This window comes from Salmo salar, chromosome 15 (assembly GCF_965601325.2).
Source record: "Salmo salar chromosome 15, fSalSal1, whole genome shotgun sequence".
Taxonomy (NCBI): domain Eukaryota; kingdom Metazoa; phylum Chordata; class Actinopteri; order Salmoniformes; family Salmonidae; genus Salmo; species Salmo salar.
The window spans coordinates 36,918,910-36,945,168 of NC_138305.1; the positions used below are offsets into that span (position 1 = coordinate 36,918,910).

At 41.9% G+C, this 26,259-nt stretch overlaps 1 protein-coding gene across 1 annotated transcript in view; it reads right to left on the reverse strand.

Moving 5' to 3' along the window:
- Positions 1 to 26,259, reverse strand: part of LOC106571273 (uncharacterized) — a 33,522-nt gene that overhangs the window by 647 nt on the left and 6,616 nt on the right. Inside the window, exons 6-16 of the mRNA XM_082961480.1 lie at positions 26,084 to 26,196; positions 23,464 to 23,613; positions 22,242 to 22,300; positions 21,404 to 21,424; positions 20,383 to 20,561; positions 20,241 to 20,302; positions 18,295 to 20,146; positions 16,971 to 17,608; positions 9,246 to 9,465; positions 2,876 to 3,086; positions 457 to 539 (exon numbers count right to left, since the gene is read on the reverse strand). Of these exons, the coding sequence (XP_082817606.1) occupies positions 497 to 539; positions 2,876 to 3,086; positions 9,246 to 9,465; positions 16,971 to 17,608; positions 18,295 to 20,146; positions 20,241 to 20,302; positions 20,383 to 20,561; positions 21,404 to 21,424; positions 22,242 to 22,300; positions 23,464 to 23,613; positions 26,084 to 26,196 (3,548 nt within the window). The 3' untranslated portion in view covers positions 457 to 496. The remainder of the gene's footprint in view (positions 1 to 456; positions 540 to 2,875; positions 3,087 to 9,245; positions 9,466 to 16,970; positions 17,609 to 18,294; positions 20,147 to 20,240; positions 20,303 to 20,382; positions 20,562 to 21,403; positions 21,425 to 22,241; positions 22,301 to 23,463; positions 23,614 to 26,083; positions 26,197 to 26,259) is intronic.

The following is a 26,259-nucleotide window of genomic DNA, read 5'->3' on the forward strand; positions in this document are numbered from 1 at the left end:
ATGAAATTCAGCCATACTATATTCTGTTTGTTTAAATTTAACCCTTAATTACATTTGACCCAGTTCCTCAACAGCAAAATAGCTGACCTGGAAAGAGGGTCAAAGAAGGCTAGACTAATGACAAAGCCTGCATTTGGAAAGCAACAGGCTTGCCAATCCGTCTCTCCTCCATCAAGAGGTGAATAACATGGACTAAGCGTTCCCTTTGGGAGCTTTGGTTTGTCTGTGTGAAGTGTGTCTGTGGCTTACAGTCTGTTGTGGAAATACACTCGGCTCTAAACCAATTTGAGCGAAACCCGTAAACTAGTGGAAATATCATGGACCAATTTGTTTGAATGATAATTATCTGATGTCATGGTTTGATTTGCTTTCTTGTTTCGATAATGTGGCATGACTGGGTCAGAAATGAAGGTCAAATAAAGATTTTAAAAAGCAAGTAATCGAACAAGTCCTTACCCCAATACGTAGTGTTGATGTCATTCAACCCTCTAATTTATTAACTTGTCATGCCTGGAAGACTTGTATACTTGTCTGGGTATCTACCAACAACAAAAAACATAAAAAAGGATATTGAGACAACAATAACAAACAAATGAGCGAACAAGAAAACAATTGCAACTATATATTATCCCAAGGGGCAAAAATCACATGGGGTGAAGCACGACAAGAGGTTTTTCTGTAAAGAAGACAGTCGTTAGGTCACTGTAGAGACCTGTGAGATTGTCACAATGGAATGACACTGAGTTCACTATGGTGCAGATGCAGTATCCTTTTTTGGCAAAAACTACTGCTCCTCCACTTTATTCACAGACCAATGGACTGACATTAACTAACCAATAGTCGGATATTTCAACTATTTTAGAATCTTACGCGACTGTATGCCTACATTGTTTACTGGAATAGATTTCCCTGAGACAAAATTGACCTGAGAAATCTTAAACTATTGACAATAGATTTCCCTGAGACAAAATTGACCTGAGAAATCTTAAACTATTGACAATAAGATTACTGAAAGCTAGATAATGTCAGCAGCACCCTGTATGGTATTAACCTTTTGAGTTTTCATAGACTGAGAAAGCTAGATAATGTATTAACCTTTAGATTTTCATAGACGGTTGTTATTTCTGACTGTTTGTGGTGCTGTCTGGTCTAGGGGCTGGATTACTGTCTTAGGGTCTGTTTGTGTCCCAAATGGCACCCTATTCCCTATATACACAGCAGGGCACTATTTTGTCCATGCCCTACGGGCCCTGGTCAAATGTAATGCACTACATAGGGAATAGGATGCCATTTGGGATGCGCACACTCTGTGTTAATAGGAGATGGCAAATCCAGGTCTGTGTGGGTGTGTTGACTGGTTCCTGGTGGGGTGAAGACCCCCAATGCTCGCATAATTACACATGGAACTAACCGGATCAGAGAGGGAACTAAAGCCACTGACACTTTAACCTTTGCTTGAACACTTTGTTGCTGTATTTACATATACTGTAGGGCAGTGGTATTCAAATATTTTCAGCGGGGACCCCGTTTTTTCCCCAAGAATTTCTCGCGACCGCACACAACCCCAAATCTAATGACACAACCTTAAATAACAAATAACCTTCAATTCATTGCATTTTCATCTATCAAAATGGGATTTTTTTTTTTTACTCCATATATATCAATTTCTTTCAATTAGCTTTCTCATAAACGTTTGTATATTGTCCAATACAATAATCTGTTCTCTTAATTTTTGTTCCTGAAAATATATGTATAGTAATTCTGACGACCCCAGTACAGCTCCCCCGCGACCCCGACTATGAATACCACTGCTGTTGTGGGATTAGTTAAGTGGTATGGATAGTTAGTGAAGGAGATTTGGAAGTTTCAGATTCTTGTCACATGGTCTTTACTGAAGTGAAACATATTTAGTTGGCCCATACAGAAAGGAATCTTTACACATATAAAAGGCATAATGATTAGCTTTGAAGATGTTTTCTTTAATAAGAACCCAGATTTAAGTGGTGGTGATTTCTAAAGATGTCCCTTTTACCTCTGTAGCTGAGAGGAGTATGTTCAATTGGGTATAATCAAAATTATCTTAAGTGAAAAATTACAGTATTGAGACATTTTCTCTCTAGGTTCCAGAGAGTCAGCACGACACTGTCTGGAAGTCTGTGACTGCAAGCTGGGAGCTTATAACATCAAGAGAAAGTCACTCTGGTCCGAAAACCTCAAGTCCACTAGTATTAATTCTACAGTACCAGTGCAGCTCTCAGCTCTAAAAGCAAAATGGGGACGTTATCTCTTACTAGAATGTATATAGTAAGTGTTGAAAGAATACATATAGTACAGCTAAATACATGAACCGTACAAATCAACACAGTGAAGAAAAGACTTTTGCTTACGCCAAAGTCACTGTCTCTCTGGTCCGTCTACATTGTGTGTACATGAATATCATGAGAGCTATCACGGCATAAACAAAGGACAGGAAGCTCACAAAGCAGCTTATGAAAAGGAAGGGGTCTACTGGCACGGCCACCAGCTCAGTGCAGCGCTCCCCGTTAAAGTGCCAGACATTACCTACAGGACATCTAAAGAGGTCAAAGACACTGGGTTAGAGCACATTATGAACACTACAGTTCATGCAAGTGTGTGTTTGTGCGAGTGTGTTGCATTAGAATGTTGTGTTGCTTTCCTCTCAACTCTAAGTAGACAACATCAACAAAGAGAACAACATCAAGTTGAACTGTAACAGGTGAGAGAAACAACAAGTGATGGCAATGGATATTATAATTCATACGTCGTAGTAACAATGAATGGCTTAATAGAAATCTGGATATACAGAATCATGGCACAATGTTTACTTTATTTGGAGGTGGTTACGCTAAGGTACCTGCAAGTGGCTCCATGCCCAGGCACTATCTCACACTGACCCCCGTTTTGGCAGTAGTCAGGCTGCAGGACACAGATACTCTGACAGGGCAAACCATCCAACGTAATGTAGCCCGGGTCACACAGACACTCGGCCTCCCGAGACCAGCGGTTCACCACACAGCGAGAGAAGTCGTTGCACGCCAAGAACTTACAGGGATCTGCTTGATCAGCTGTTAAAAAAGAATGAGGAACGGGGAAATGGTAAGATCAGTATTCATTAAATATCAAAGTAGCTGTGAAGCTGCCTTCTCCCCCTTTTTAAACGACCCTCTTTCTCTCAGGGAGGTACTAAAAACATTTGATTGATTTTAATGAGGTAGGTCCTCCTCGGCTTCTTCTCTGCATTGAATTTTAAGGTTTAGCACATTAGCTAGTGAAAAGTCGAATATTGATGGCCCAGGCAAAGCATAACAGATGGATTTTACACCCATAGGGAGCACAGGGGCATGTGCCCTCTCAGATTTGTCCGTGTGTGTGTGCGTGTGTGTGTGTGTGTGTGTGTGTGTGTGTGTGTGTATATCTATATACACACATGCATACACACACATATATATGTGTGTGTGTGTGTGTGTGTGTGTGTGTGTGTGTGTGTGTATATCTATATACACACACATATATATACACACATATATATATATATACACATATACACACACATATATATATATATACAGTGCCTTGCGAAAGTATTCGGCCCCCTTGAACTTTTCGACCTTTTGCCACATTTCAGGCTTCAAACATAAAGATATAAAACTGTAATTTTTTGTGAAGAATCAACAACAAGTGGGACACAATCATGAAGTGGAACGAAATTTATTGGATATTTCAAACTTTTTTAACAAATAAAAAACTGAAAAATTGGGCGTGCAAAATTATTCAGCCCCTTTACTTCCAGTTCAGCAAACTCTCTCCAGAAGTTCAGTGAGGATCTCTGAATGATCCAATGTTGACCTAAATGACTAATGAGATACTGTTGTGGAGAAGTTTAAAGCCGGATTTGGATACAAAAAGATTTCCCAAGCTTTAAACATCCCAAGGAGCACTGTGCAAGCGATAATATTGAAATGGAAGGAGTATCAGACCACTGCAAATCTACGAAGACCCGGCCGTCCCTCTAAACTTTCAGCTCATACAAGGAGAAGACTGATCAGAGATGCAGCCAAGAGGCCCATGATCACTCTGGATGAACTGCAGAGATCTACAGCTGAGGTGGGAGACTCTGTCCATAGGACAACAATCAGTCGTATACTGCACAAATCTGGCCTTTATGGAAGAGTGGCAAGAAGAAAGCCGTTTCTTAAAGATATCCATAAAAAGTGTCGTTTAAAGTTTGCCACTAGCCACCTGGGAGACACACCAAACATGTGGAAGAAGGTGCTCTGGTCAGATGAAACCAAAATCGAACTTTTTGGCAACAATGCAAAACGTTATGTTTGGCGTAAAAGCAACACAGCTCATCACCCTGAACACACCATCCCCACGGTCAAACATGGTGGTGGCAGCATCATGGTTTGGGCCTGCTTTTCTTCAGCAGGGGCAGGGAAGATGGTTAAAATTGATGGGAAGATGGATGGAGCCAAATACGGACCATTCTGGAAGAAAACCTGATGGAGTCTGCAAAAGACCTGAGACTGGGACGGAGATTTGTCTTCCAACAAGACAATGATCCAAAACATAAAGCAAAATCTACAATGGAATGGTTCACAAATAAACATATCCAGGTGTTAGAATGGCCAAGTCAAAGTCCAGACCTGAATCCAATCGAGAATCTGTGGAAAGAACTGAAAATTGCTGTTCACAAACGCTCTCCATCCAACCTCACTGAGCTCGAGCTGTTTTGCAAGGAGGAATGGGCAAAAATTTCAGTCTCTCGATGTGCAAAGCTGATAGAGACATACCCCAAGCGACTTACAGCTGTAATCGCAGCAAAAGGTGGCGCTACAAAGTATTAACTTAAGGGGGCTGAATAATTTTGCACGGCCAATTTTTCAGTTTTTTATTTGTTAAAAAAGTTTGAAATATCCAATAAATTTCGTTCCACTTCATAATTGTGTCCCACTTGTTGTTGATTCTTCACAAAAAATTACAGTTTTATATCTTTATGTTTGAAGCCTGAAATGTGGCAAAAGGTCGAAAAGTTCAAGGGGGCCGAATACTTTCGCAAGGCACTGTATATATATACAGTACCAGTCAAAAGTTGACACACCTACTCATTCCAGGATTTTTTTTCATCTACACTGTAGAATCAAAACTATATAAAAAAACACATGGAATAATGTAGTATCCAAAAAAAGTGTTAAACAAATCAAAATATATTTGAGATTATTCAAGTCGCCACCCTTTGCCTTGATGTCGGCATTGCACACTCTTGGCATTCTCTCAACCAGCTTCATGAGGTAGTCACCTGGAATGCATTTCAATTAACAGGACTGCTTTGTTAACAGTTGATTTGTGGGATTTCTTTCCTTCTTAATGCATTTGAGCCAATCAGTTGTGTTGTGACAAGGTAGGGGTGGTATACAGAAGATAGCCCTATTTGGTAAAAGACCAAGTCCATGTTATGGCAACAACAGCTCAAATAAGCAAAGAGAAACGACAGTCCATCATTACTTTAAGACATGAAGGTCAGTCATGAACTTTGAAAGTTTCTTCAATTGCAGTTGCAAAAACCATCAAGTGCTATGATGAAACTGGCTCTAATGAGGACCGCCACAAGAAATTAAGACCCAGAGTTACCTCTGCTGCAGAGGACAAGTTCCATACAGTTAACACCACCTTAGATTGCTTCACAGAGTGCAAGTAACAAACACATCTCTACATCAACTACTCAGAGGAGACTGCATGAATGAGGCCTTCATGGTCGAATTGCTGCAAAGAAACCACTACTAAAGGACACCAATAAGAAGAAAATACTTGCTTGGGCCAAGAAACACGAGCAATTCACATTAGACTGGTGGAAATCTGTCCTTTGGTCTGATGAGACCAAATTTGACATTTTTGGTTCCAATCGCCGTGTCTTTGTAAGACGCAGAGTAGGGGAACGGATGATCTCCGAATGTCTGTTACCCACCGTGAAGCATGCAGGAGGAAGAGGTGTGATGGTGTGGGGGTGCTTTGCTGGTGATGCTGTCTGATTTATTTAGAATTCAAGGCACACTTAACCAGCATGGCTACCACAGAATTATGCAGCAATACGCCATGCCATCTGGTTTGCGCTTAGTGAGACTATCATTTGTTTTTCAACAGGACAATGACCCAACACACCTCCAGGCTGTGTAAGAGCTATTTGACCAAGAAGGAAAGTGATGGAGTGCTGCATCAAATGACCTGGCCTACACAATCACCCGACCTCAACCCAATTGAGATGGTTTGGGATGAGTTGGGCCGCAGAGTGAAGGAAAAGCAGACAACTAGTGCTAAGCATATGTGGGAACTCCTTCAAGACTGTTGGAAAAGCATTCCTCATGAAGCTGGTTGAGAGAATGCCAAGAGTGTACAAATCTGTCATCAAGGCGAAGGATGGCTACTTTGAAGAATCTCAAATATATTTTCATTTGTTTAACACTTTTTTGGATACTGCATGATTCCATGTGTTTTTTTATAGTTTGATGTTTATTTATTTTATTTTAAGATAAAGCAAAGCAGTGTGGCACAAACAACAACAGAGTTACACATGGAATAAACAAACATACAGTCAAAAACACAATAGAGAAAAAGTCTATGTACAGTGTGTGCAAATGAGGTAAGATAAGGGAGGTAAGGCAATAAATAGGCCATGGTGGTGAAGTAATTACAATATAGCAATTAAACACTGGAGTGATAGATGTGAAAAAGATGAATGTGCAAGTAGAGATACTCGGGTGCAAAGGAGCAAGATAAATAAATAAATACAGTATGGGGATGAGGTAGTTGGATGGGCTGTTTACAGATGGGCTATGTGCAGTGATCTGTGAGCTGCTCTGACAGCTGGTGCTTAAAGTTAGTGAGGGAGATATGAGTCTCCAGCTTCAGAGATTTTTGCAATTCGTTCCAGTCATTGGCAGCAGAGAACTGGAAGGAAAGGCGGCCAAATGAGGAATTGGCTTTGGGGGTGACCAGTGAAATATACCTGCTGGAGCGTGTGCTACAGGTGGGTGCTGCTATGGTGACCTGTTAGCTGAGATATGGCGGGGCTTTACCTAGCAGAGACTTATAGATGACCTGGAGCCAGTGGGTTTGGCGGCGAGTATGAAGCGAGGGCCAGCCAACGAGAGAGTACAGGTCACAGTGGTGGGTAGTATATGGGGCTTTGGTGACAACACGGATGGCACTGTGATAGACTGCATCCAGTTTGCTGAGTAGAGTGTTGGAGGCTATTTTGTAAATGACATCGCCGAAATCGAGGATCGGTAGAATGGTCAGTTTTACGAGGGTATGTTTGGCAGGATGAGTGAAGGATGCTTTGTTGCAAAATAGGAAGCCGATTCTAGATTTAATTTTGGATTGGAGATGCTTAATGTGAGTCTGGAAGGAGAATTTACAGTCTAACCAGACTCTAAGGTATTTGTAGTTGTCCACATATTCTAAGTCAGAATCGTCCAGAGTAGTGATGCTGGACGGGCGGACAGGTGCGGACAGCGATCGGTTGAAGAGCATGCATTTAGTTTTACTTGTATTTAGGAGCAGTTGGAGACCACGGAAGGAGAGTTGTATGGCATTGAAGCTCGTCTGGAGGTTAGTTAACAACGTGTCCAAAGAAGGGCCAGAAGTATACAGAATGGTGTCGTCTACGTAGAGGTAGATCAGAGAATCACCAGCAGCAAGAGCGACATCATTGATGTATACAGAGAAGAGAGTCGGCCCGAGATTTGAACCCTGTGGCACCCCCATATGAGACTGCCAGAGGTCTGTCTGAGAAGTAGTTGGTGAACCAGGCGAGGCAGTCATTTGAGAAACCAAGGCTGTTGAGTCTGCCGATAAGAATGCTGTGCTTGACAGTCGAAAGCCTTGGCCAGGTTGATGAATACGGCTGCACAGTATTATCTCTTATCGATGGCGGTTTAATTATATCGTTTAGGACCTTGAGCATGGCTGAGGTGCACCCATGACCAGCTCTGAAACCAGATTACATAGCGGAGAAGTCTTCACTATTATTCTACAATGTAGAAAATATTGAAAATAAAGAAAAACCCATGAATGAGTACGTGTTTTTGTTTATTTTTACTATTTTCTACATATACATTTATCATATATATATATATATATATATATATATATATATATATATATATATTTGGTAAATTGTTTTGTTGTTTTTCTGTAATACTACGAGCCACCTACAGATGTAAGAACTTAATTTGAGCCAGTTTGCTACAGCAGGCAAATATTCCTGCAACAATAAGAAATTAGAATTATTATGCAGAATATAATGAATGTATATTTTTGTAATGGTTGATACAATTTTGTAATGGTTGATACATTTTTCATTAGGGAAAACCAAGTCTGTAATTTCAAAGTGGAAATTACAATTTTAGAAGCCTTTTTAAACCTCAATACACTACATGTTTTACATTTCCTGGATTGCAGGAAAGTTCTCCTGCAGCAGGGTGATCAAATTAAGATCCCACATCTGTAGGAATTTCATGAAGTTTGCTTTAGCTGTCCCAGATAGGTTATCAACCTCATAACTAGCTACTGTACCAAGATATTTCAGGCTATCAATCAAGTTAGTTAGACAAGCTAGCTACTCTATCTTAGCTGGCATGCCTTCTGGAAAGATTGGTAGACTGTAGAAAAGCAAGCAATTACTAAATGTACTGAGTAAAACTCACATTCCTTTCAATGTTTTACCCAGATTTTAGCAGAGATGCAGAGAAGCATATTTTGTTTCTTAAAAATATAAATGAACACCAGTTAGGAGGATACAGACAGCTCAAGCATATTTTTAGATATGCAGAAAAAATATATATATTTGACATAGAATTAATCATAATGATTATGGCTCTAGATTGCAGGAAAAAGTGGTTTCAGGTGTTTGAAAAATGAAAAATGATTTCAGACAGACAACCACCCGCCCCCCAGCCATCCTCACATGCTTTGTGCTCCTTCATATTTTCGGGGTGCATGACGCCCCTGCTCTCTACCCAATTTATAGTCTTCATTAGTGTTTTATTCTTTATTGCTGTAGTATTCTCCGTGTTTTGATTCGACTGTTACTACTGTATACATTATGTATTTCATATTCTGTAAATGTCACCTTTAAAATGACCACATAGGGCTCTGGTCAAAAATAGTGCACTATATAGGGAATAGGGTGCCATTTGGGACAAAGCCAGGATCTCATCTCATACCTGGCTCTATGTCCAGAGAGTGACTGTCAATCTCAATGTTGAGGCGCATGGCAGCAGCATTGCAGAAGTCTTCTAGGACACAGTGGACGGCCTGGGTCATGTTGTATGGAACTGACTTGGAGAACTTCATCTTGCTGTTGACCACAACGCTGCCGTTCCTGAAGTTGAGAATCTCCAGCTTCTTGAATCCCGTTAGATTGGACTGCAGGTAAGGCAGCAGCTGGACAGAGGAGAAAAAATGTGACTATCAGTATTCAGACTAATCCATTACAATCCAAAGGGAACACTGCCACTAACTCGCTTTCCAGCCAAGGTGCATGAATGGAGGAGCAAACTGAAGTGAAGAGGAAATTCAACAACAATTGATTTTTAAAATCTTTCTGATTCCAATGTGTTTTACTTTGTCGTCTTAAGCATGGTAAGAGATTATTCACTTTATTTAGACGACTTTCTAATAACAATGACATTTAACCACTGTCTGTAATTACCATGCAGTAGTTGAAAGAGTTCTACCCACTACACCAGAGGCTTTTATACACTATTGTAGAGTGACATTGCCCTGATACTCAAATCCTCCACTTGCACCCGGTGTGGCGGGGTCCCATTTTTTCAAAGTCATGAATGTGCTAATATAATATTACCAGGTCTCAGCCAGTACCTTTCCGCTGAGTTGAAGAAACCCTTATTGCTAGAGTCCTTGAAACAATAACAAAGGGGCACCCCACCTCTGTTTTGGTAAAAAGCTGAGGGATGGGCCTGAAGAAATGTAACCACTCAAATTCATAGTATCAAAACTATTGTTTTAACCATTTTTTTAGGCTATTAATTGTTTGTTTATATGTACATTGTTTCAAACGGAGTGAAACAAGCATATATTTGGGGTTCTGATGGGGTAATACAATAGAACTAAGCTGATCAGGCATTTATAAGGTATATTCAAGAATCAATGGGTATATATATATATATATTACACATTTTTAAGTAAAAAAAAGTATGTAACAAAAGATTCTACCTTTAAAAAGTAGGTAATTGTTCAGATCCTGAGGAGCATGCCATAGATGACAGAAGTCAGGAGGAAACAGACATTGCCTTGAGTTATTTCTTTCTATTGGAAATATTGAATACATTTAGAACCGTTACTGGCAGGCAGCACATTGAACAGTTGTTGCTCTTTAGGAAGCAACTGAGGATAGACCTGGACAGCTCTGATACTGGGAGAGCTCTAAAGGCTTCGCAGTTCATCAGAATGTTGCAGTCAGCACAGGCTTTGTCAAAGTGATTCTACCATGTTAGACTAGCAGAGAGCATTGCCTAATCTCTGCATTTACATGTTAAGTATGCACAGATTGTAAGTGCCAAATCTTTAGAAGTACATATCTTCAAGCATGGAAACCCTTCAAAGGTTGCCTACTGTACATATGTGCATAGCTGGGAATCTGAATCAAATTGAAAAACAACATCTAACTACCTTGTTTCTCTGTGGCCCTTAGGGCTGAACATAATTGGCTGCATATAGTACCACAGTATGAGTCATAATACCCATAAAACCTAGTGGTCAAACAGGGAAATGGTTTGAATTGTTTTTTCCACCATTCATTTTTCCCATATGGGATTTTAGAAACACTTCAAATAAGGGCTGTGTTTTGTGTAGGCTTACCTTGGCGGGAAGATTTGATAACCCTGTAAATCTCTCTAGGACAAGGTGACTTTTGGAAAGTATTCACCTCAGACCCCTTGACTTTTTCCACATTCTAAAATGGATTAAATTGTTTTTTTCTCAGCAATCTACACACAATACCCCATAATGACAAGGCAAAAACAGGTTTTTAGACATTTTTGCACATTTATATAAAAACAACAACTGAAATATCACATTGACATAACTATTCAGACCCTTTACTCAGTACCTTATTGAAGCACATTTTGGCTGCGATTACAGCCTCAAGTATTCTTGGGTATGATACTACAAGCTTGGCACACCTGTATTTGGGGAGTTTCTCCCATTCTTCTCTGCAGATCCTCTCAATCGCTGTCAGGTTGGATATGGGAGTGTCGCTGCACAGCTATTTTCAGGTCTCTCCAGAGATGTTCAATCGGGTTCAAGTCTGGGCTCTGGCTGGGCCACTCAAGGACATTCAGAGACTTGTCCCAAACCTACTCTTGCATTGTCTTGGCTGTGCGCTTAGGGTCATTGTCCTGTTGGAAGGTGAACCTTCACCCCAGTCAGAGGTCCTGAGCGCTCTGGAGAAGGTTTTCATCAAGGATCTCTCTGTACTTTGCTCTGTTCATCTTTCCCTCGATCCTGACTAGTCTCCCAGTCCCTGCTGCTGAAAAACATCCCCACAGCATGATGCTGCTACCACCATGCTTCACCGTAGGGATGGTGCCAGGTTTCCTCCAGACGTGACGCTTGGCATTCAGGCCAAAGAGTTCAATCTTGGTTTCATCGGACCAGAGAATCTTGTTTCTCATGGTCTGAGAGTCCTTTAGGTGCCTTTTGACAAATTTCAAGCAGGCTCTCATGTGCCTTTTACTGAAAGATGGCTTCCGTCTGGCCACTCTACCATACAAGCCTGATTAGTGGAGGGCTGCAGAGATGCTTGTTCTTCTGGAAGGTTCTCCAATCTCCACAGAGGAACTCTGGAGCTCTGTCAGAGTGACCATCGGGTTCTTGGTCACCTCCCTGACCAAGGCCCTTCTCCCCCCGATTGCTCAGTTTGTCTTGGTAGCCAGCTCAAGGAAGAGTCTTGGTGGTTCCAAACTTTATGTTTTAATAATGATGGAGGCCACTGTGTTCTTGTGGACCTTCAATGCTGCAGAAATGTTTTGGTACCCTTCCCCAGACCTGTGCCTCGGCACAATCCTGTCTCGGAGCTCTACGGACAATTCCTTCAACCTCATGGCTTCGTTTTTGCGCTGATATGCACTGTCAATTGTGGGACCTTACATAGACAGGTGTGTGCCTTTCCAAATCATGTTGAAGCAATTGAATTTACCACAGGTGGACTCCAATCAAGTTGTAGAGACATATCAAGGATGATCAATGGGAAGAGGATGCACCTGAGCTCAATTATGAGTCTCTGAGCAAAGAGTTTGAATCCTTACAGTACCTGCTCATTCAAGGTTTTTCTTAATTTGTTACATTGTAGAATAATAGTGAAGACATCAGAACTATGAAATAACACGTATGTAATCATGTAGTATCCAAAAAAAGTGTTAAACAAATCAAAATAGATTTTATATTTGAGATTCTTCAAAGTAGCCATCCTTTGCCTTGACAGATTTGCACACTCTTGGCATTCTCTCAACCAGCTTCACCTACTCTGCGTCTTTTAAAGACACGAAGGTTGAAACCAAAAATGACAAATTTGGACTCATCAGACCAAAGGACAGAGTTCCACCGGCTAATGTCCATTGCTCATGTTTCTTGGACCAATCAAGTCTCTTCTTCTTATTGGTGTCCTTTAGTAGTGGTTTCTTTGCAGTAAGGCCTGATTCACATAGTCTACTCTGAACAGTTGATTTTGAGATGTGTCTGTTACTTGTACTCTGTGAAGCATTTACTTGGGCTGCAATTTCTAAGGCTGGTAACTCGAATGAACTTATACTCTGCAGCAGAAGTAACTCTGGTCCTTCCTTTCCTGTGGCGGTCCTCATGGGAGCGAGTTTCATCATAGCGCTTGATGGTTTTTGCAACTGCAATTGAAGAAACTTTCAAAGTTCTTGAAGTATCCCACATTGACTGACCTTCATGTCTTAAAGTAATGATGGACTGTCGTTTCTCTTTGCTTATTTGAGCTGTTCTTGCCATAACATGGACTTGGTCTTTTACCAAATAGGGCTATCTTCTGTATACCACCCCTACCTTGTCACAACACAACTAACTGATTGGCTCAAACGCATTAAGAAAAAAATAAATCCCACAAATCAACTGTTAACAAAGCAGTCCTGTTAATTGAAATGCATTCCAGGTGACTACCTCATGAAGCTGGTTGAGAGAATGCCAAGAGTGCGCAACGCTGACATCAAGGCAAAGGGTGGCTACTTTGAAGAATCTCAGATATAAAATATATTTTGATTTGTTTAACACTTTGTTGGTTACGACATGATTCCATGTGTTATTTCATAGTTTTGATGTCTTCACTGTTATTCTACAATGACACAACACCTGTTTTGCAAAGGTGTCAGCTATAGATGATGTGCAGGAGCTTATAGGGATTTGTAGTTTTGCATGATGTCTACCTTGATGCTTATTAGCATTTTTGAATCAGAGTAAATAGAGTCTAATATTATGATAAAAGTCACCTTGTCCGAGAGAGATTTACATGGTTATCAAAACGTCATGCCAGAGTAAGCCTTCACAAAACACAGCCCTTATTTGAAGTGTTTCTTAAATCCCCTGTGGGACCACCCGTTTTATGGGTATTATGATACCGCCACTGTGGAGCTCTATTGCTCCAGTAAAGTAGAACACTGATTTGTATTGTAGCTCAAATAGAATAGGAAGTACTATATTAAGAGTCACTCTGTGCCAAAGAGCCTACATACATCTATCTATGCCTACACTCTCCTTTATCATTATTCACAATGAGCTGGCATTTCAAATCCATTAACTTCTCAGAAGCTTCATTTGTCCAGTGGGTATAGAAAGTCACCACCCCCTTTCAAAATGTTCACATTTTGTTGCGTTACAGCCGGAAATGAAAAAAAAAACATCAAATTTGATTTACACACATAGTAACACAATATCCAAGTTAACTTTTTTGTTGTTGAAAAAACTTTAATTAAACGTAAAACAGTAAAATACCATATTTGGATAAGTGACCCCCCCCACTTAGAATTGCAATTGCGAACTTGCTGCGGTATAACCAACCACCTTCCAGATCACTAATCAAGTTAATTAGCTTTCATCTGTGATCAATTGTTGTGACTTTGATTAGTTCAGAATAAAAACAGTTGTTCATAGAGGACTCCACTGCTTAGTAGTGCAATTCAAAGCAAATAATCCACTATTGTGGCAGCATCCTGTTGTGTGGTGGGGGGGGGGGGTTCTCTTCAGCAGGGACTGGACCACTTGTCAGGATAGAAGGGAAAATGGACAGTGCAAAATACCGACAGATTCTTGAGAAGAACCTGCAGCCCACTGCCAGGAAGTTGAAAATAGGAAGATGGTTCATGTTTCAACATAACAATGACCCAAAGCACACCGCCAAAGCAACCGTACAGCGGCTGAAGGACAAGAAGGTGAATGTCCTTGAGTGGCCTAGTCAGAGCCCCAACCTAAATCCCATCGAGAATCTGTGGAATGACTTGAAGAGTGCAGTCCATGAGCGGTCACCATACAATTTGACTGAGCTTGAACAATTCTGCAAGGAAGAATGGACTAGTATTCCACAGTCTAGGTGTGCAAAATTAGTAGAGACGTATTCAAACAGACTCATGGCTGTAATTCAAGCGAACGGTGGTTTCACCAAGTATTAACTCAGGGGGGTGTTCACTTACCCAAATAGAGTATTTGACTGTTTTAATTTGAATACATTTCAGTTTTAAACAAAAAATGATATTCACTGGGATATTGCGGGTTACTGGGTGTAAATAAGCCGGAAAAGGTCTGATTTTGTGTTTTCATTTCATGCTGTAAGGCAACAGAAGGCGAACATTTTGAAAGGGGGTGGTGACTTTCTATGCCCACTGTACCTGGTTCTAATATGTCCTGTGTCCTGATCTTGTCCACATTCTGATTGTGCCCACATTTCCAGGCATGCGTCTACACATGGTATTACAATGTGTCTCTTATCCATCCTCTGTGTCCGCATTGTGACTAGATTTCCTGATCCCTCCCTGTATGTAAGATATTTGACAGATATTCTTTCAAAATAAGATTTATTTTGACACATATTGATGCCATAAGGCAATGGTGCCACCTGTCAATGATTTTAGAGGGTGGATTAATTATGATTGAAATGGTTTCACTGTCCAGATCCGTCTACACTTGTAAGCTATCCAGACTCAATGTGTGCCTGACTACCTTCGGAGGTGGTCAGGAAGATTAGATCAATGTGTTTTTTAATTGTCTACACCTGTCTAAAAATGTGGACACAATTAGAATGTAGACAAGATCAGGACAAAGGACGCATGTTAGAACCAGGAATAAACAGGGCTAGAGAGTCTGGCCCCTGGCCCTTCAATTTACAAATAGCGTCATTTTGAATCCTGATATGAGCCCAAACAGGCTTTTCCGTTGGATTCTGCACATGTGGAGAGTCTGAGGGGTTAGCAGCATGCGTTTAGTGACGAGGCTATTGGGCCAATGACATAGTGACAGCAAAAAAAATAAATGTCTAAAATAAGATTCTCTCGCTCGCCCCCTCCCTCCCATCTTATCACATCAAAAGGAACTAGAGCAGTGTGAAAGTGTTCTGTTCTCAACATGGCACATCCCTCATCTTCTTCAGCTTATTAGCTGTAAGCTAAGTCATCGTTCTGTATACTGAGGGGAACGTTGCATTTGTTTCAGTGTGGATGTGAGACAAATGACTCTACTTATGTGCATAAGTAAATCTAAATCACCTGTTGATGATACAGTACAACCAACCATCAAGCTCAGTTGAAAGGTGAAGAAAGGTTAACTAGGCTTATACTGTCAAAAACAACATACCCATCAGCTGTATCATTTCAATGTACCTTATTCTGAAAGCTGAATCTACCATCTTATTGCTAATTTAAGTCAATGTTGAAGCAGGCATGTCAGTTTAGTAAGAAGACAAATTAATCATGCATAACACTGGGCTTTGAATAGGATGTCACTCAAAAATAGTCCATTAAAACCAGCTGAATTGAAGCTACAGTATGTCAGCATGTTAGTTTTGTTCCAGCACAGGTCAGGCAGTTTTCAGCATTAATTAAGCTAAGAGCCATTAGTGAGAGTGCAGTACATTCATCTAAATTATTACATCTAATCACTTAAAGGCCCAGTGCAGTCAAAAATGTGATTTTCATGTGTTTTTTATATACTTCCACATAATAAAGTTGGAATAATACTGTAAATTGTGAAAATTATGATAATGCTCTTTTAGTGTAAGAGCGGTTTGAAAAGACTACCTGAAATTTCAGCCTGTTTTGGTGGGGTAGAGTTTTGGTCTGCCTGGTGAATTGTTTAATAGACCAATAAGAAAGAGAGATCCAAACTAAGAAATTGCTCATTGTTGCGAAGCTATGTGTGTTTCTTTTCGACTATTTTAATTGAAAACAATCACAGTAACGCACTTAATTGTTACCCAGAAATGATTTGATATTGAAATAAAAATGGCTGCATTGGACCTTTAAATAACAAACAGACTGATGCAAATGCCTTAAGAAAATGTTAGCTAATTATCAACCAGGTTGTAATAACCACCCCCATCTAATGTCCTTCTGAAATAGGCAACACAATACACTTTTTTCCATCTTGTGAAATACATTAGACTGTAAATCGGTGTAAAGCAGTTTCTCCTTTCTACGTCATTTGTCAGTGATAAGTCAATGTATATGGGCTTTGTATACAGTCAATGTATACAGCTTTGCCTAGTAATAAGGACCAAGGCTACTTCCTATTATCTTTCTTCCCTCACTTGGGTGGGCAGTATCTTGTTTTAATCTTATGACATTGGGTTCAGTAGCCTGCTGCAACACAACAAATAAATGCTGTCACTCATCTCTTTATGAACATATTTCATTCTCACTTACCAGCTCCACAAAGGTGTTCTCCAGGGATCTGTATTCTGAAGAGCTCTTGTTGAAGAGGTCATCTGAGAACCTCATGTTGGTGACCCGTAGACTGAAGAACACTACCAGCTCCCTTCCTTTACTGGCCGTGGTCATGGAGGGAGTGGTCAGGTATCTCAGTGGTGGAGACGCTGTGGTCTCGAAGGGGTGCTCCTCGGGAGCCAATGGGTATCCACTGTCATCTGGAAGGTCAATGGCCTCTGTGCTCACCAGGTCCATTTGGTCAAGTTCGTCTGCAAGGTCTTGCAGGCTCTCATCCTCAGGTTCCGAGACATCTATGACCTCTTCATCGATAACAACCACCTCAGGCTCCTCGGCATCCTCCTCCATAGGCTGTAACTCTGAAGCTGACTCTGTTTCATCTACCTCAGGCACAGTGTCAGATTCTGCAGGTGGTGTTGGTGAAGAGTCTGGGATGGGTTCTGCTGTCACTGCTATTTCCACTTCACTGTCCCCTGGCAATGGAGCCAATTCCACTTCACTGTCCCCTGGCAATGGAGCCAATTCCACTTCACTGTCCCCTGGCAATGGAGCCAATTCCACTTCACTGTCCCCTGGCAATGCAGCCTCTTCCACTTCACTGTCCTCTGGTGAATGATCTTTGAAACAGGAGATAATATTTCAGTAAGTCACAAACCATCACAAGTGAGTTTTACCCATACTGTAAATGCCTTCCAACTGTCCAGTACATAATACATTATCCTAATTTATACTGAATGTGCAGATTAATTTCCTACATGGCTGCAGGGATGAAAAGGTTCCAGGCAAGGTGAATAATATTTCTTCACATTTATTTGATAAAAAAATCTATCTGCTTTCTTTGATAAAGTACAGTATCCCTCAGTGGTGTAACCATTGGTAATTGCTAAGTCCCGTGTGGCTCAGTTGGTAGAGCATGGCGCTACAATGCCAGGTTTGTGGGGTGGATTCCCACGGGGAACAATACTTAAAGTATGAAAATGTATGCACTCGCTACTGTAAGTGCTCTGGAGGAGAGCATCTGCTAAATTATTAAAATATAACAAATGAATTATCAAAATCCTTTTGTTGACCCCGTACGAAATGATTAACACCACATTACAGTTCTTTCATCATCACGCAGCACAGCACTGAGTCCAAATATAGAACATTAATATATCTCCTCGCTGGGCCGGACTCTAATAATTAGCTGTAATGCACCTGCACACCTCTATCAACGAAATGTATTACTTTAAATGTTTAATTGTCTCTGCGTTTTGTCGTCCTTTACAGGGCTAGAACAACTTTAATAACCTGCATTGCTCACCTGATTGGTCCACAGTATCAACAGCTTCGTCAGGGTAGATGTCCTCATATCCGGGGTATTCAGGCAATAGTTCCTCCATGTCCTCCTCAGGTGACTGGTCTTCTATTGGCACAATATTGTCCTCTTCAACAGGATAAGTTTCCTCTCCAAAGAGAGTGTCCTCTACAGAATCCAGAGGCTGGATTATTTTAATTTCTTCTGCTGGTGGTTCAGTAACATCTTCCTCAGGTTCTGGTTCCTCAACTACCTCTTCTTCAGGTTCTGGTACATCAACTACCTCTTCCTCAGGTTCCGGTTCCTCAACTACCCCTTCCTCAGGTTCCGAGACCTCAACTACCCCTTCCTCAGGTTCCGAGACCTCAACTACCCCTTCCTCAGGTTCCGAGACCTCAACTACCCCTTCCTCAGGTTCCGATAGCTCAACTACCCCTTCCTCAGGTTCCGATAGCTCAACTGCCCCTTCCTCAGGTTCCGATAGCTCAACTACCCCTTCCTCAGGTTCCGATAGCTCAACTACCCCTTCCTCAGGTTTCGATAGCTCAACTACCCCTTCCTCAGGTTCCGATAGCTCAACTACCCCTTCCTCAGGTTCTGATAGGTCAACTACCTCTTCCTCAGGTCCCGATAGCTCAACTACCCCTTCCTCAGGTCCCGAGACCTCAACTACCCCTTCCTCAGGTTCCGAGACCTCAACTACCCCTTCCTCAGGTTCCGAGACCTCAACTACCTCTTCCTCAGGTCCCGATAGCTCAACTACCCCTTCCTCAGGTCCCGAGACCTCAACTACCCCTTCCTCAGGTTCCGAGACCTCAACTACCCCTTCCTCAGGTTCCGAGACCTCAACTACCCCTTCCTCAGGTTCCGGGACCTCAACTACCCCTTCCTCAGGTTCCGGGACCTCAACTACCCCTTCCTCAGGTTCCGAGACCTCAACTACCTCTTCCTCAGGTCCCGAGACCTCAACTACCCCTTCCTCAGGTTCCGAGACCTCAACTACCCATTCCTCAGGTTCCGAGACCTCAACTACCCCTTCCTCAGGTTCCGATAGCTCAACTACCTTTTCCTCAGGTCCCGATAGCTCAACTACCTCTTCCTCAGGTTCTGGTTCCTCAACTTCTTCCTCTTCAATCGGAATAAGGTTCTCCTCAACTTCAAGGTCCTCTATTGCTTCAGTAGTAGGCTGATCTGTGATGGCTGAGAGAGTCGTTACAGGTAATCCAGGGTCAGACAGCTCTTCTTCAGTGGCTGTGGTGAGCAGAATCTGAGGGGTTGGAGTAGGCTCTGCCTCCTCCTCAACAACAGCCTTCTCCTCTGATATCAAGTTAGGAGGGAGTTCAGCTGGAGCATCAGTTTCTATACTTTCTATTTCAGGAATGGAAGTAATATCCAAATCCTCAGGGGGTAAGACAGGGTACCCATTAGTAGGGACTAAATTGCCGAAAGGTGGCTCAGGGTATTCCTCTGGAACGCTGGGCTCAGCAGCAGAGTCATCAGCAGGAGGGGTTGGGAAATAGTCTCTCACAAGCTCACCAGTTCCCTCATCAATGGCATGGATGGTTTCAATCATGTGTGTGATAAATGGCACCTCTTCCTCTGGTTCAGCTGTTGCTTCAAACTCATTCTCATCAATGTCTTTGTAGATGTAAGGCACATCACCCCTCTCTGGTGGGGCTTTTTCTTCTTCTACTTCTTCTTCTTCGTCATCTGGAATGTCTGTAGAGTCCAGGAGGGTGACGAGAGCATTTTTCTTTTCCACAGGGCCAAGTGGAACATCCAAACGAGGTTTCTCCCCAGCAATCTCTGGCTCATCTATGGCTATTTCCAGGTCGTTGTGGATTGATGGCGCACTGGACTGTTGAGGGAAAAGACAAAAAAGCATGTTGATGCATATTTCCAAGGTTTGGTATTTCACCTTAGGTAGTCTAGATTAAAATTCCAGTACTTACATATTCAATCACTTCCTCAACAGCTTCCTCAATAGGTGTTGTAGTTAATGGAATCACTTTCACTGTGGAAAGATGTACAAAAATGATGCAAAATCATGTATTTTAGACATATAACATAACTTATTCACAGTGATTTGGTTACCTGGTTCAAAGTTTAATGACTGTAGATCCACTGGCAGAGAGGCCTCTTCACTCAAAGCCTTGGCCACCCTTTCCCGCAGGCTGGGCACAGCTGACACTGGAGTCCCTGTGTCATCCTCTGAAACTTCTGTTGAAATTGCTTCAAAGACCAGGGAATAGTGCACTGTCACTGCTCCAGGTCTGAAAAATAAGGATATATTGTATGAGAGTAGAAGATAGTAGCTCTTGGTGATGTACTGCATTATACAGATCTAGAAAAGCTATAAGGATTTAACTACATAAACTAAAAACACAGCAATCCTCTGTCAGGTTTAAAATTTGGAGAGTCAAAAATTGCTGATTTTAATGACACTATCAAAAATGTATTCAATATGCAGCTCTGTCATAGAGAAGCCGGAGGACAAACAGATTAGTTAAATGGGATTTTGATTAGAATAGTAATGATATCATCAATGGTGGATTTCTTTCCATTTTGTTTTGTAAATAGTGAAGACACAGACAAAAGTCGAATTAGTTGTGAATCATTTATCAGATTAGTGGAGCAGGCTTGAGGATGTTATTGCCTGTGACAGCACTGGCCACAATGGGCCCTGCAAATTAGGGAAGGGAGCAACTCGGCAATTATTCTATTCACACAGGAGTTTTATTGCACTGCTTAATTTCCTTCCATCCTAAAATGAAGAAGACAGGAGCATTAACACCCTTTCAGAAAGATTTAAAGAAGCACATGTTAACCTTCAATGAGATACAGAAGGGAAATCAAATGTAGGCCTAGTTTCAGCTGATTTTGGTCCTCATTTCTCAACTGTGTCCCTGGTTGATGTATTGACCCACCATGGCTGCACTTAGAGCTGAGTAATTGCCAAGTTGGTGTTTGTTTAGGTCATGTGATCCCTCTCTCCTTGGGCCCTGTGTTAGATCCAGATTAACACTGAGAGGAGAAGCAGACGGACAGGGACAAGCACACAGAGGGAAACAGCAGCTACCACTCAAGATGGCTCTCATTACAGTAATTCAATTACCCGTCACTCTCCTGGGTCTCGCTAGGATTTGGACAGGGGAAGAAAATAGGCCATTAGTATGTGACATAATGACATGCCATCTACAAGGAAATAGATCATCATTCATTGCTGGTCGTGTGTCATGACATCACAGGGTGTTTGTCTCTTGACACCACAGGCAGCTGGTGGCACCTTAATAGAGGAGGACGGGCTCATAGTAATGACTGGGATAGAATTGTTGATTGGTATCAGACACATCAAACACGTGGTTTCCATGTGTTTGATGCCATTCCGTTCACTCCATTCCAGCCATTATTATGAGCCATCCTCCCCTCACCAGCCACCTGTGCTGGTGAGGGGAGGATGTATTATTTTGCATTTGAATGTAAAGATATAACGACCTTCAGTGTTAACACACAGGAAAGGAAAGGTATATATTTTTGGCATGCATGTGGGTCACACTAATGACACGAGTATTCAGTTCTTACTACAGTCAGCATAGCCAAGAGCACAGCCTGTAGCATGACAGAATGGCTTGGATGGCACTCAAATATTTTCTGTTCCTAGAATTTGACTGAATTTCACCTAGGTGGGAATGAGCTAGTTTTGTTTTCAAATGAATCAGTGTCCATGCCAAATCAACACCTTGTTAAGAAGGTCCGATTAAATAAATTGAGTCTCAGAGGAATTTCTCAGTGCAGTGAGAGGCTACGGATTGATCCCTACTGGCAGGGTTCCCAGCTTCCACCTGGCTTTCATCTGTCTCACCTAATCTATTGCCATTTAATTTGCTCACCAAAACGTCAGTATTAAGCACGAAGGCACCAGATGTGATTATTCATGTCTGCCACAGACTTACCTGATTCCCAAAACATTGATGTCTTTAAATCCTGGGAGTTTGTCAAAAACATGGAGCATCTGTGGGAAAATAAGTATGTTTTAAAGCTTACAGAATCACATATGATGGCATTTCACTCCAGTCCATGTAGCAGTCCCATTAATAAGTCAAATAAATGTTACTAGTTAAATAATGTAATCTGATCATATTCCCTAGTACTGTAAATCAGTACAATGTAAATTCATTGATCTCTATCTTTAGTTAATCACATTTAGCACACACTTATGACATAATCATCTCTTATGGAGCTTTGAGAGTCCATTGGGGGAAATCCAATGAAGGACTCCATCTCCAATAAAGCTCAGTACAGTATGTGCGAACTAGCCTCCAGACCACTTGAATCGGATCGTTAAGTGAAATGAATCAGATGTATTTTCTCACAAAGAGTAAAATAGGTTGGCAGAGCTTTGGGCTACGTCCCTATTCTCCACCCTTTTCCAAAAGTGTGCACTTGCACCTTCACTGTCATGGATTTAAAAGCATGGGATTGGTGCAAGCATTGGCTGGAGGGAATCTCTACCATTGAGAATGTGCAATTGCATACTTTGGGAGAAGGGTGGAGAATCGGGACTGAGCCTTGGTCTAGTCAGGTTGAGAATCCAGCCCTGACGGTCCAAGTGGAACTCAATAATCTGTTTTATCTGCCTCTGGCTCATGGTCCTGTGGCATTATATAATAATCTTTACCATGAACCCCCTCAGAGGGCCACAACCCATGAGGACAGTACCACATGTAGTAACATGTCACACAACACACCGTGCAGCATCAGGCGTCTGCATCTGACAGTTGATTGTGTTACACTGATACGATCATGCCTTTATTTTCATTGGGAAATGTTGTTTGACTCTCTGTGCCTGCATTAAAAACCAATTAAAAAACACTGAATAAACTGACACTGAATGAACTGTACCTCAATGGAATCAAAACGTATATCCCATTGGTCTTAGGGACTTAAAATCATCAATAACATTTTACTGATGGACATAAAGAGGAGTACAGACTGCACAGCTCCCATAAGTCTCATCTTCTACTGTGCAGTATGTCAGCTAGCCTGGCTGTCAGTCTGTAGGCCATCATGCCAACACAATGTCACAAAAGTTCATGCCATTTGGCTTGACAATGACAGCAATGTAGTTGGCAAAAGCAAAAACAGATCTGGGACCAGGCTATATTATAATCTCACCTGGTCTTGCAGGTGATGAGAGAGGTCAACATATTGGGGGGAGTCAGGGTCGTCCAGTAGTTCCTTGTAGCCTGGGTCCACGAGGTCAATGCTGAACTCCACTATCTCCTCCCCAGGCTGCTCTGGGACAACATTGGGCAGCTCAGAGTCCTACAAACAGAAGACAACAGGGCCCTATTGATTAGGCACAAAAAGAAAAGAAAACAGATTGAAACATGGAGGGACAACCTGAAATTGTCCAATAAGAAATCACTGGTTTTCGTTTTCCATTGCAAAACTGTAACTGATGTGAAATGGCTAGTTAGTTAACGGTGGTGCGCGCTAATAGCGTTTCAATCGGTGACGTCACTCGCTCTGAGACTTGAAGTAGGGTTTCCCCTTGCGTTGCAAGGGCCGCGGCTTTTGTGGCGCGATGGGTAATGATGCTTCGTGGGTGTCAGTTGTTGATGTGTGCAAGGGTCCCTGGTTCGAGCCCAGGTTGGGGCGAAGACAGGGACGGAACCTATACTGTTACACTACATTTTGCCCTAATGAATAGGACCCGGCAGTCAGATAATGTACAGGTAACTGACAAAATAAAGGAAACACCAACAGTGTCTTAATAAGGCGTTGGACCACCACGAGCCAGAACAGCTTAAATTTTATTATTTATTTTATTTCACCTTTATTTAACCAGGTAGGCTAGTTAAGTTCTCATTTACAACTGCGACCTGGCCAAGATAAAGCAAAGCAGTGCGACACAAACAACAGAATTACACATTGAATAAACAAACATACAGTCAATAACACAATAGAAAAAAAGTATATTTACAGTGTGTGCAAATGAGGTAAGATAAAGGAGGTAAGGCAATAAATAGGCCAGTGGTGAAATAATTACAATTTAGCAATTAAACACTGGAGTGATAGATGTGCAGAAGATGAATGTGCAAGTAGAGATACTGGGGTGCAAAGGAGCAAAAAAATTATAATAACAGTATGGGGATGAGGTAGTTGGATGGGCTATTTACAGATGGGCTATGTACAGGTGCAGTGATCGGTGAGCTGCTCTGACAGCTGGTGCTTAAAGTTAGTGAGGGAGATATGAGTCTCCAGCTTCAGTGATTTTTGCAATTCATTCCAGTCGTTGGCAGCAGAGAACTGGAAGGAAAGGCGGCCAAAGGAGGAATTGGATTTGGTTGGTGACCAGTGAAATATACCTGCTAGAGCACGTGCTACGGGTGGGTGCTGCTATGGTGACCAGTGAGCTGAGATAAGGCGGAGCTTTATAGATGACCTGGAGCCAGTGGGTTTGGCGACGAATATGAAGCGAGGGCCAGCCAACGAGAGCATACAGGTCGCATATGGGGCTTTGGTGACCAAACGGATGGCACTATGATCGACTGCATCCAATTTGCTGAGTAGAGTGTTGGAGGCTATTTTGTAAATGACATCGCCGAAGCCAAGGATCGGTAGGATGGTCAGTTTTACGAGGGTATGTTTGGCAGCATGAGTGAAGGATGCTTTGTTGCGAAATAGGAAGCCGATTCTAGATTTAATTTTGGATTGGAGATGCTTAATGTGAGTCTGGAAGGAGAGTTTACAGTCTAACCAGACACCTAGGTATTTGTAGTTATCCACATATTCTAAGTCAGAACCGTCCAGAGTAGTGATGCTTGACGGGCGGGCAGATGCTGGTAGCAATCGGTTGAAGAGCATGTATTTAGTTTTACTTGCATTTAAGAACAGTTGGAGGCCACGGAAGGAGAGTTGTATGGCGGTGAAGCTCGTCTGGAGGTTAGTTAACACAGTGTCCTAAGAAGGGCCAGATGTATACAGAATGGCATCGTCTGTGTAGAGGTGGATCAGAGAATCACCAGCAGCAAGAGCGACATCATTGACGTATACAGAGAAGAGAGTCGGCCCGAGAATTGAACCCTGTTGCTCCCCCATAGAGACTGCCACAGGTCCGGACAACAGGCCCTCCGATTTGACACACTGAACTCTGTCTGAGAAGTAGTTGGTGAACCAGGCGAGGCAGTCATTTGAGAAACCAAGGCTGTCAATGCACCTTGGCATAGATTCTACAAGTGTCTGTAACTTTACTGTAGGGATGCGACACCATTATTCCATGAGAAATTCCATAATTTGGTGTTTGATGGTGGTGGAAATGCTGTCTCAGGAGCCGCTCCAGAATCTCCCATACGTGTTTGGGTTGAGATCTGGTGACTGAGCCATGGAATATAGTTTACATGCTCATCAAACCATTCACTCTTGCCCTGTGAATAGGAGCATTGTCATCCTATGGGGGCATAGCCATGGTAGACAAAATAATGGCCTGCCCAGCATTTTTATACATGACCCTAAGCATGATGGGATGTTAAATGCTTAATTAACTCAAGAACCACACCTGTGTGGAAGCACCTGCTTTCAATATACTTTGTATCCATAATTTACTCAAGTGTTTGCATGATGTTGGCAGTCACCTGTATTTGATAAGAGGTGTAGTGCTAGACCATATGGCTAAATGCTATCAGCTTACTGTCTCTGTCTGAAAGCAACAAGGAATATTTCTGTCAACTTTCCTTTCAGTCTGCAAGCTGTTAGCGATCTAAACAGCTAGACTAAAATAAATGTTGTTTACCTCCTCCTCCGCAGTTTCTTCTTCAACTGTAACCTCAGGAGCATCAGGGACGCTGGCAATGCTGGTTACAGGAGCAGGTGGTTCTGGTGTTGCAGTCTGGGCCTCCTCTGGACCTTAACGGTTAATTACAATTTCATTATACTGTATATTAGTTTTCATTCACCATTGATATGTGC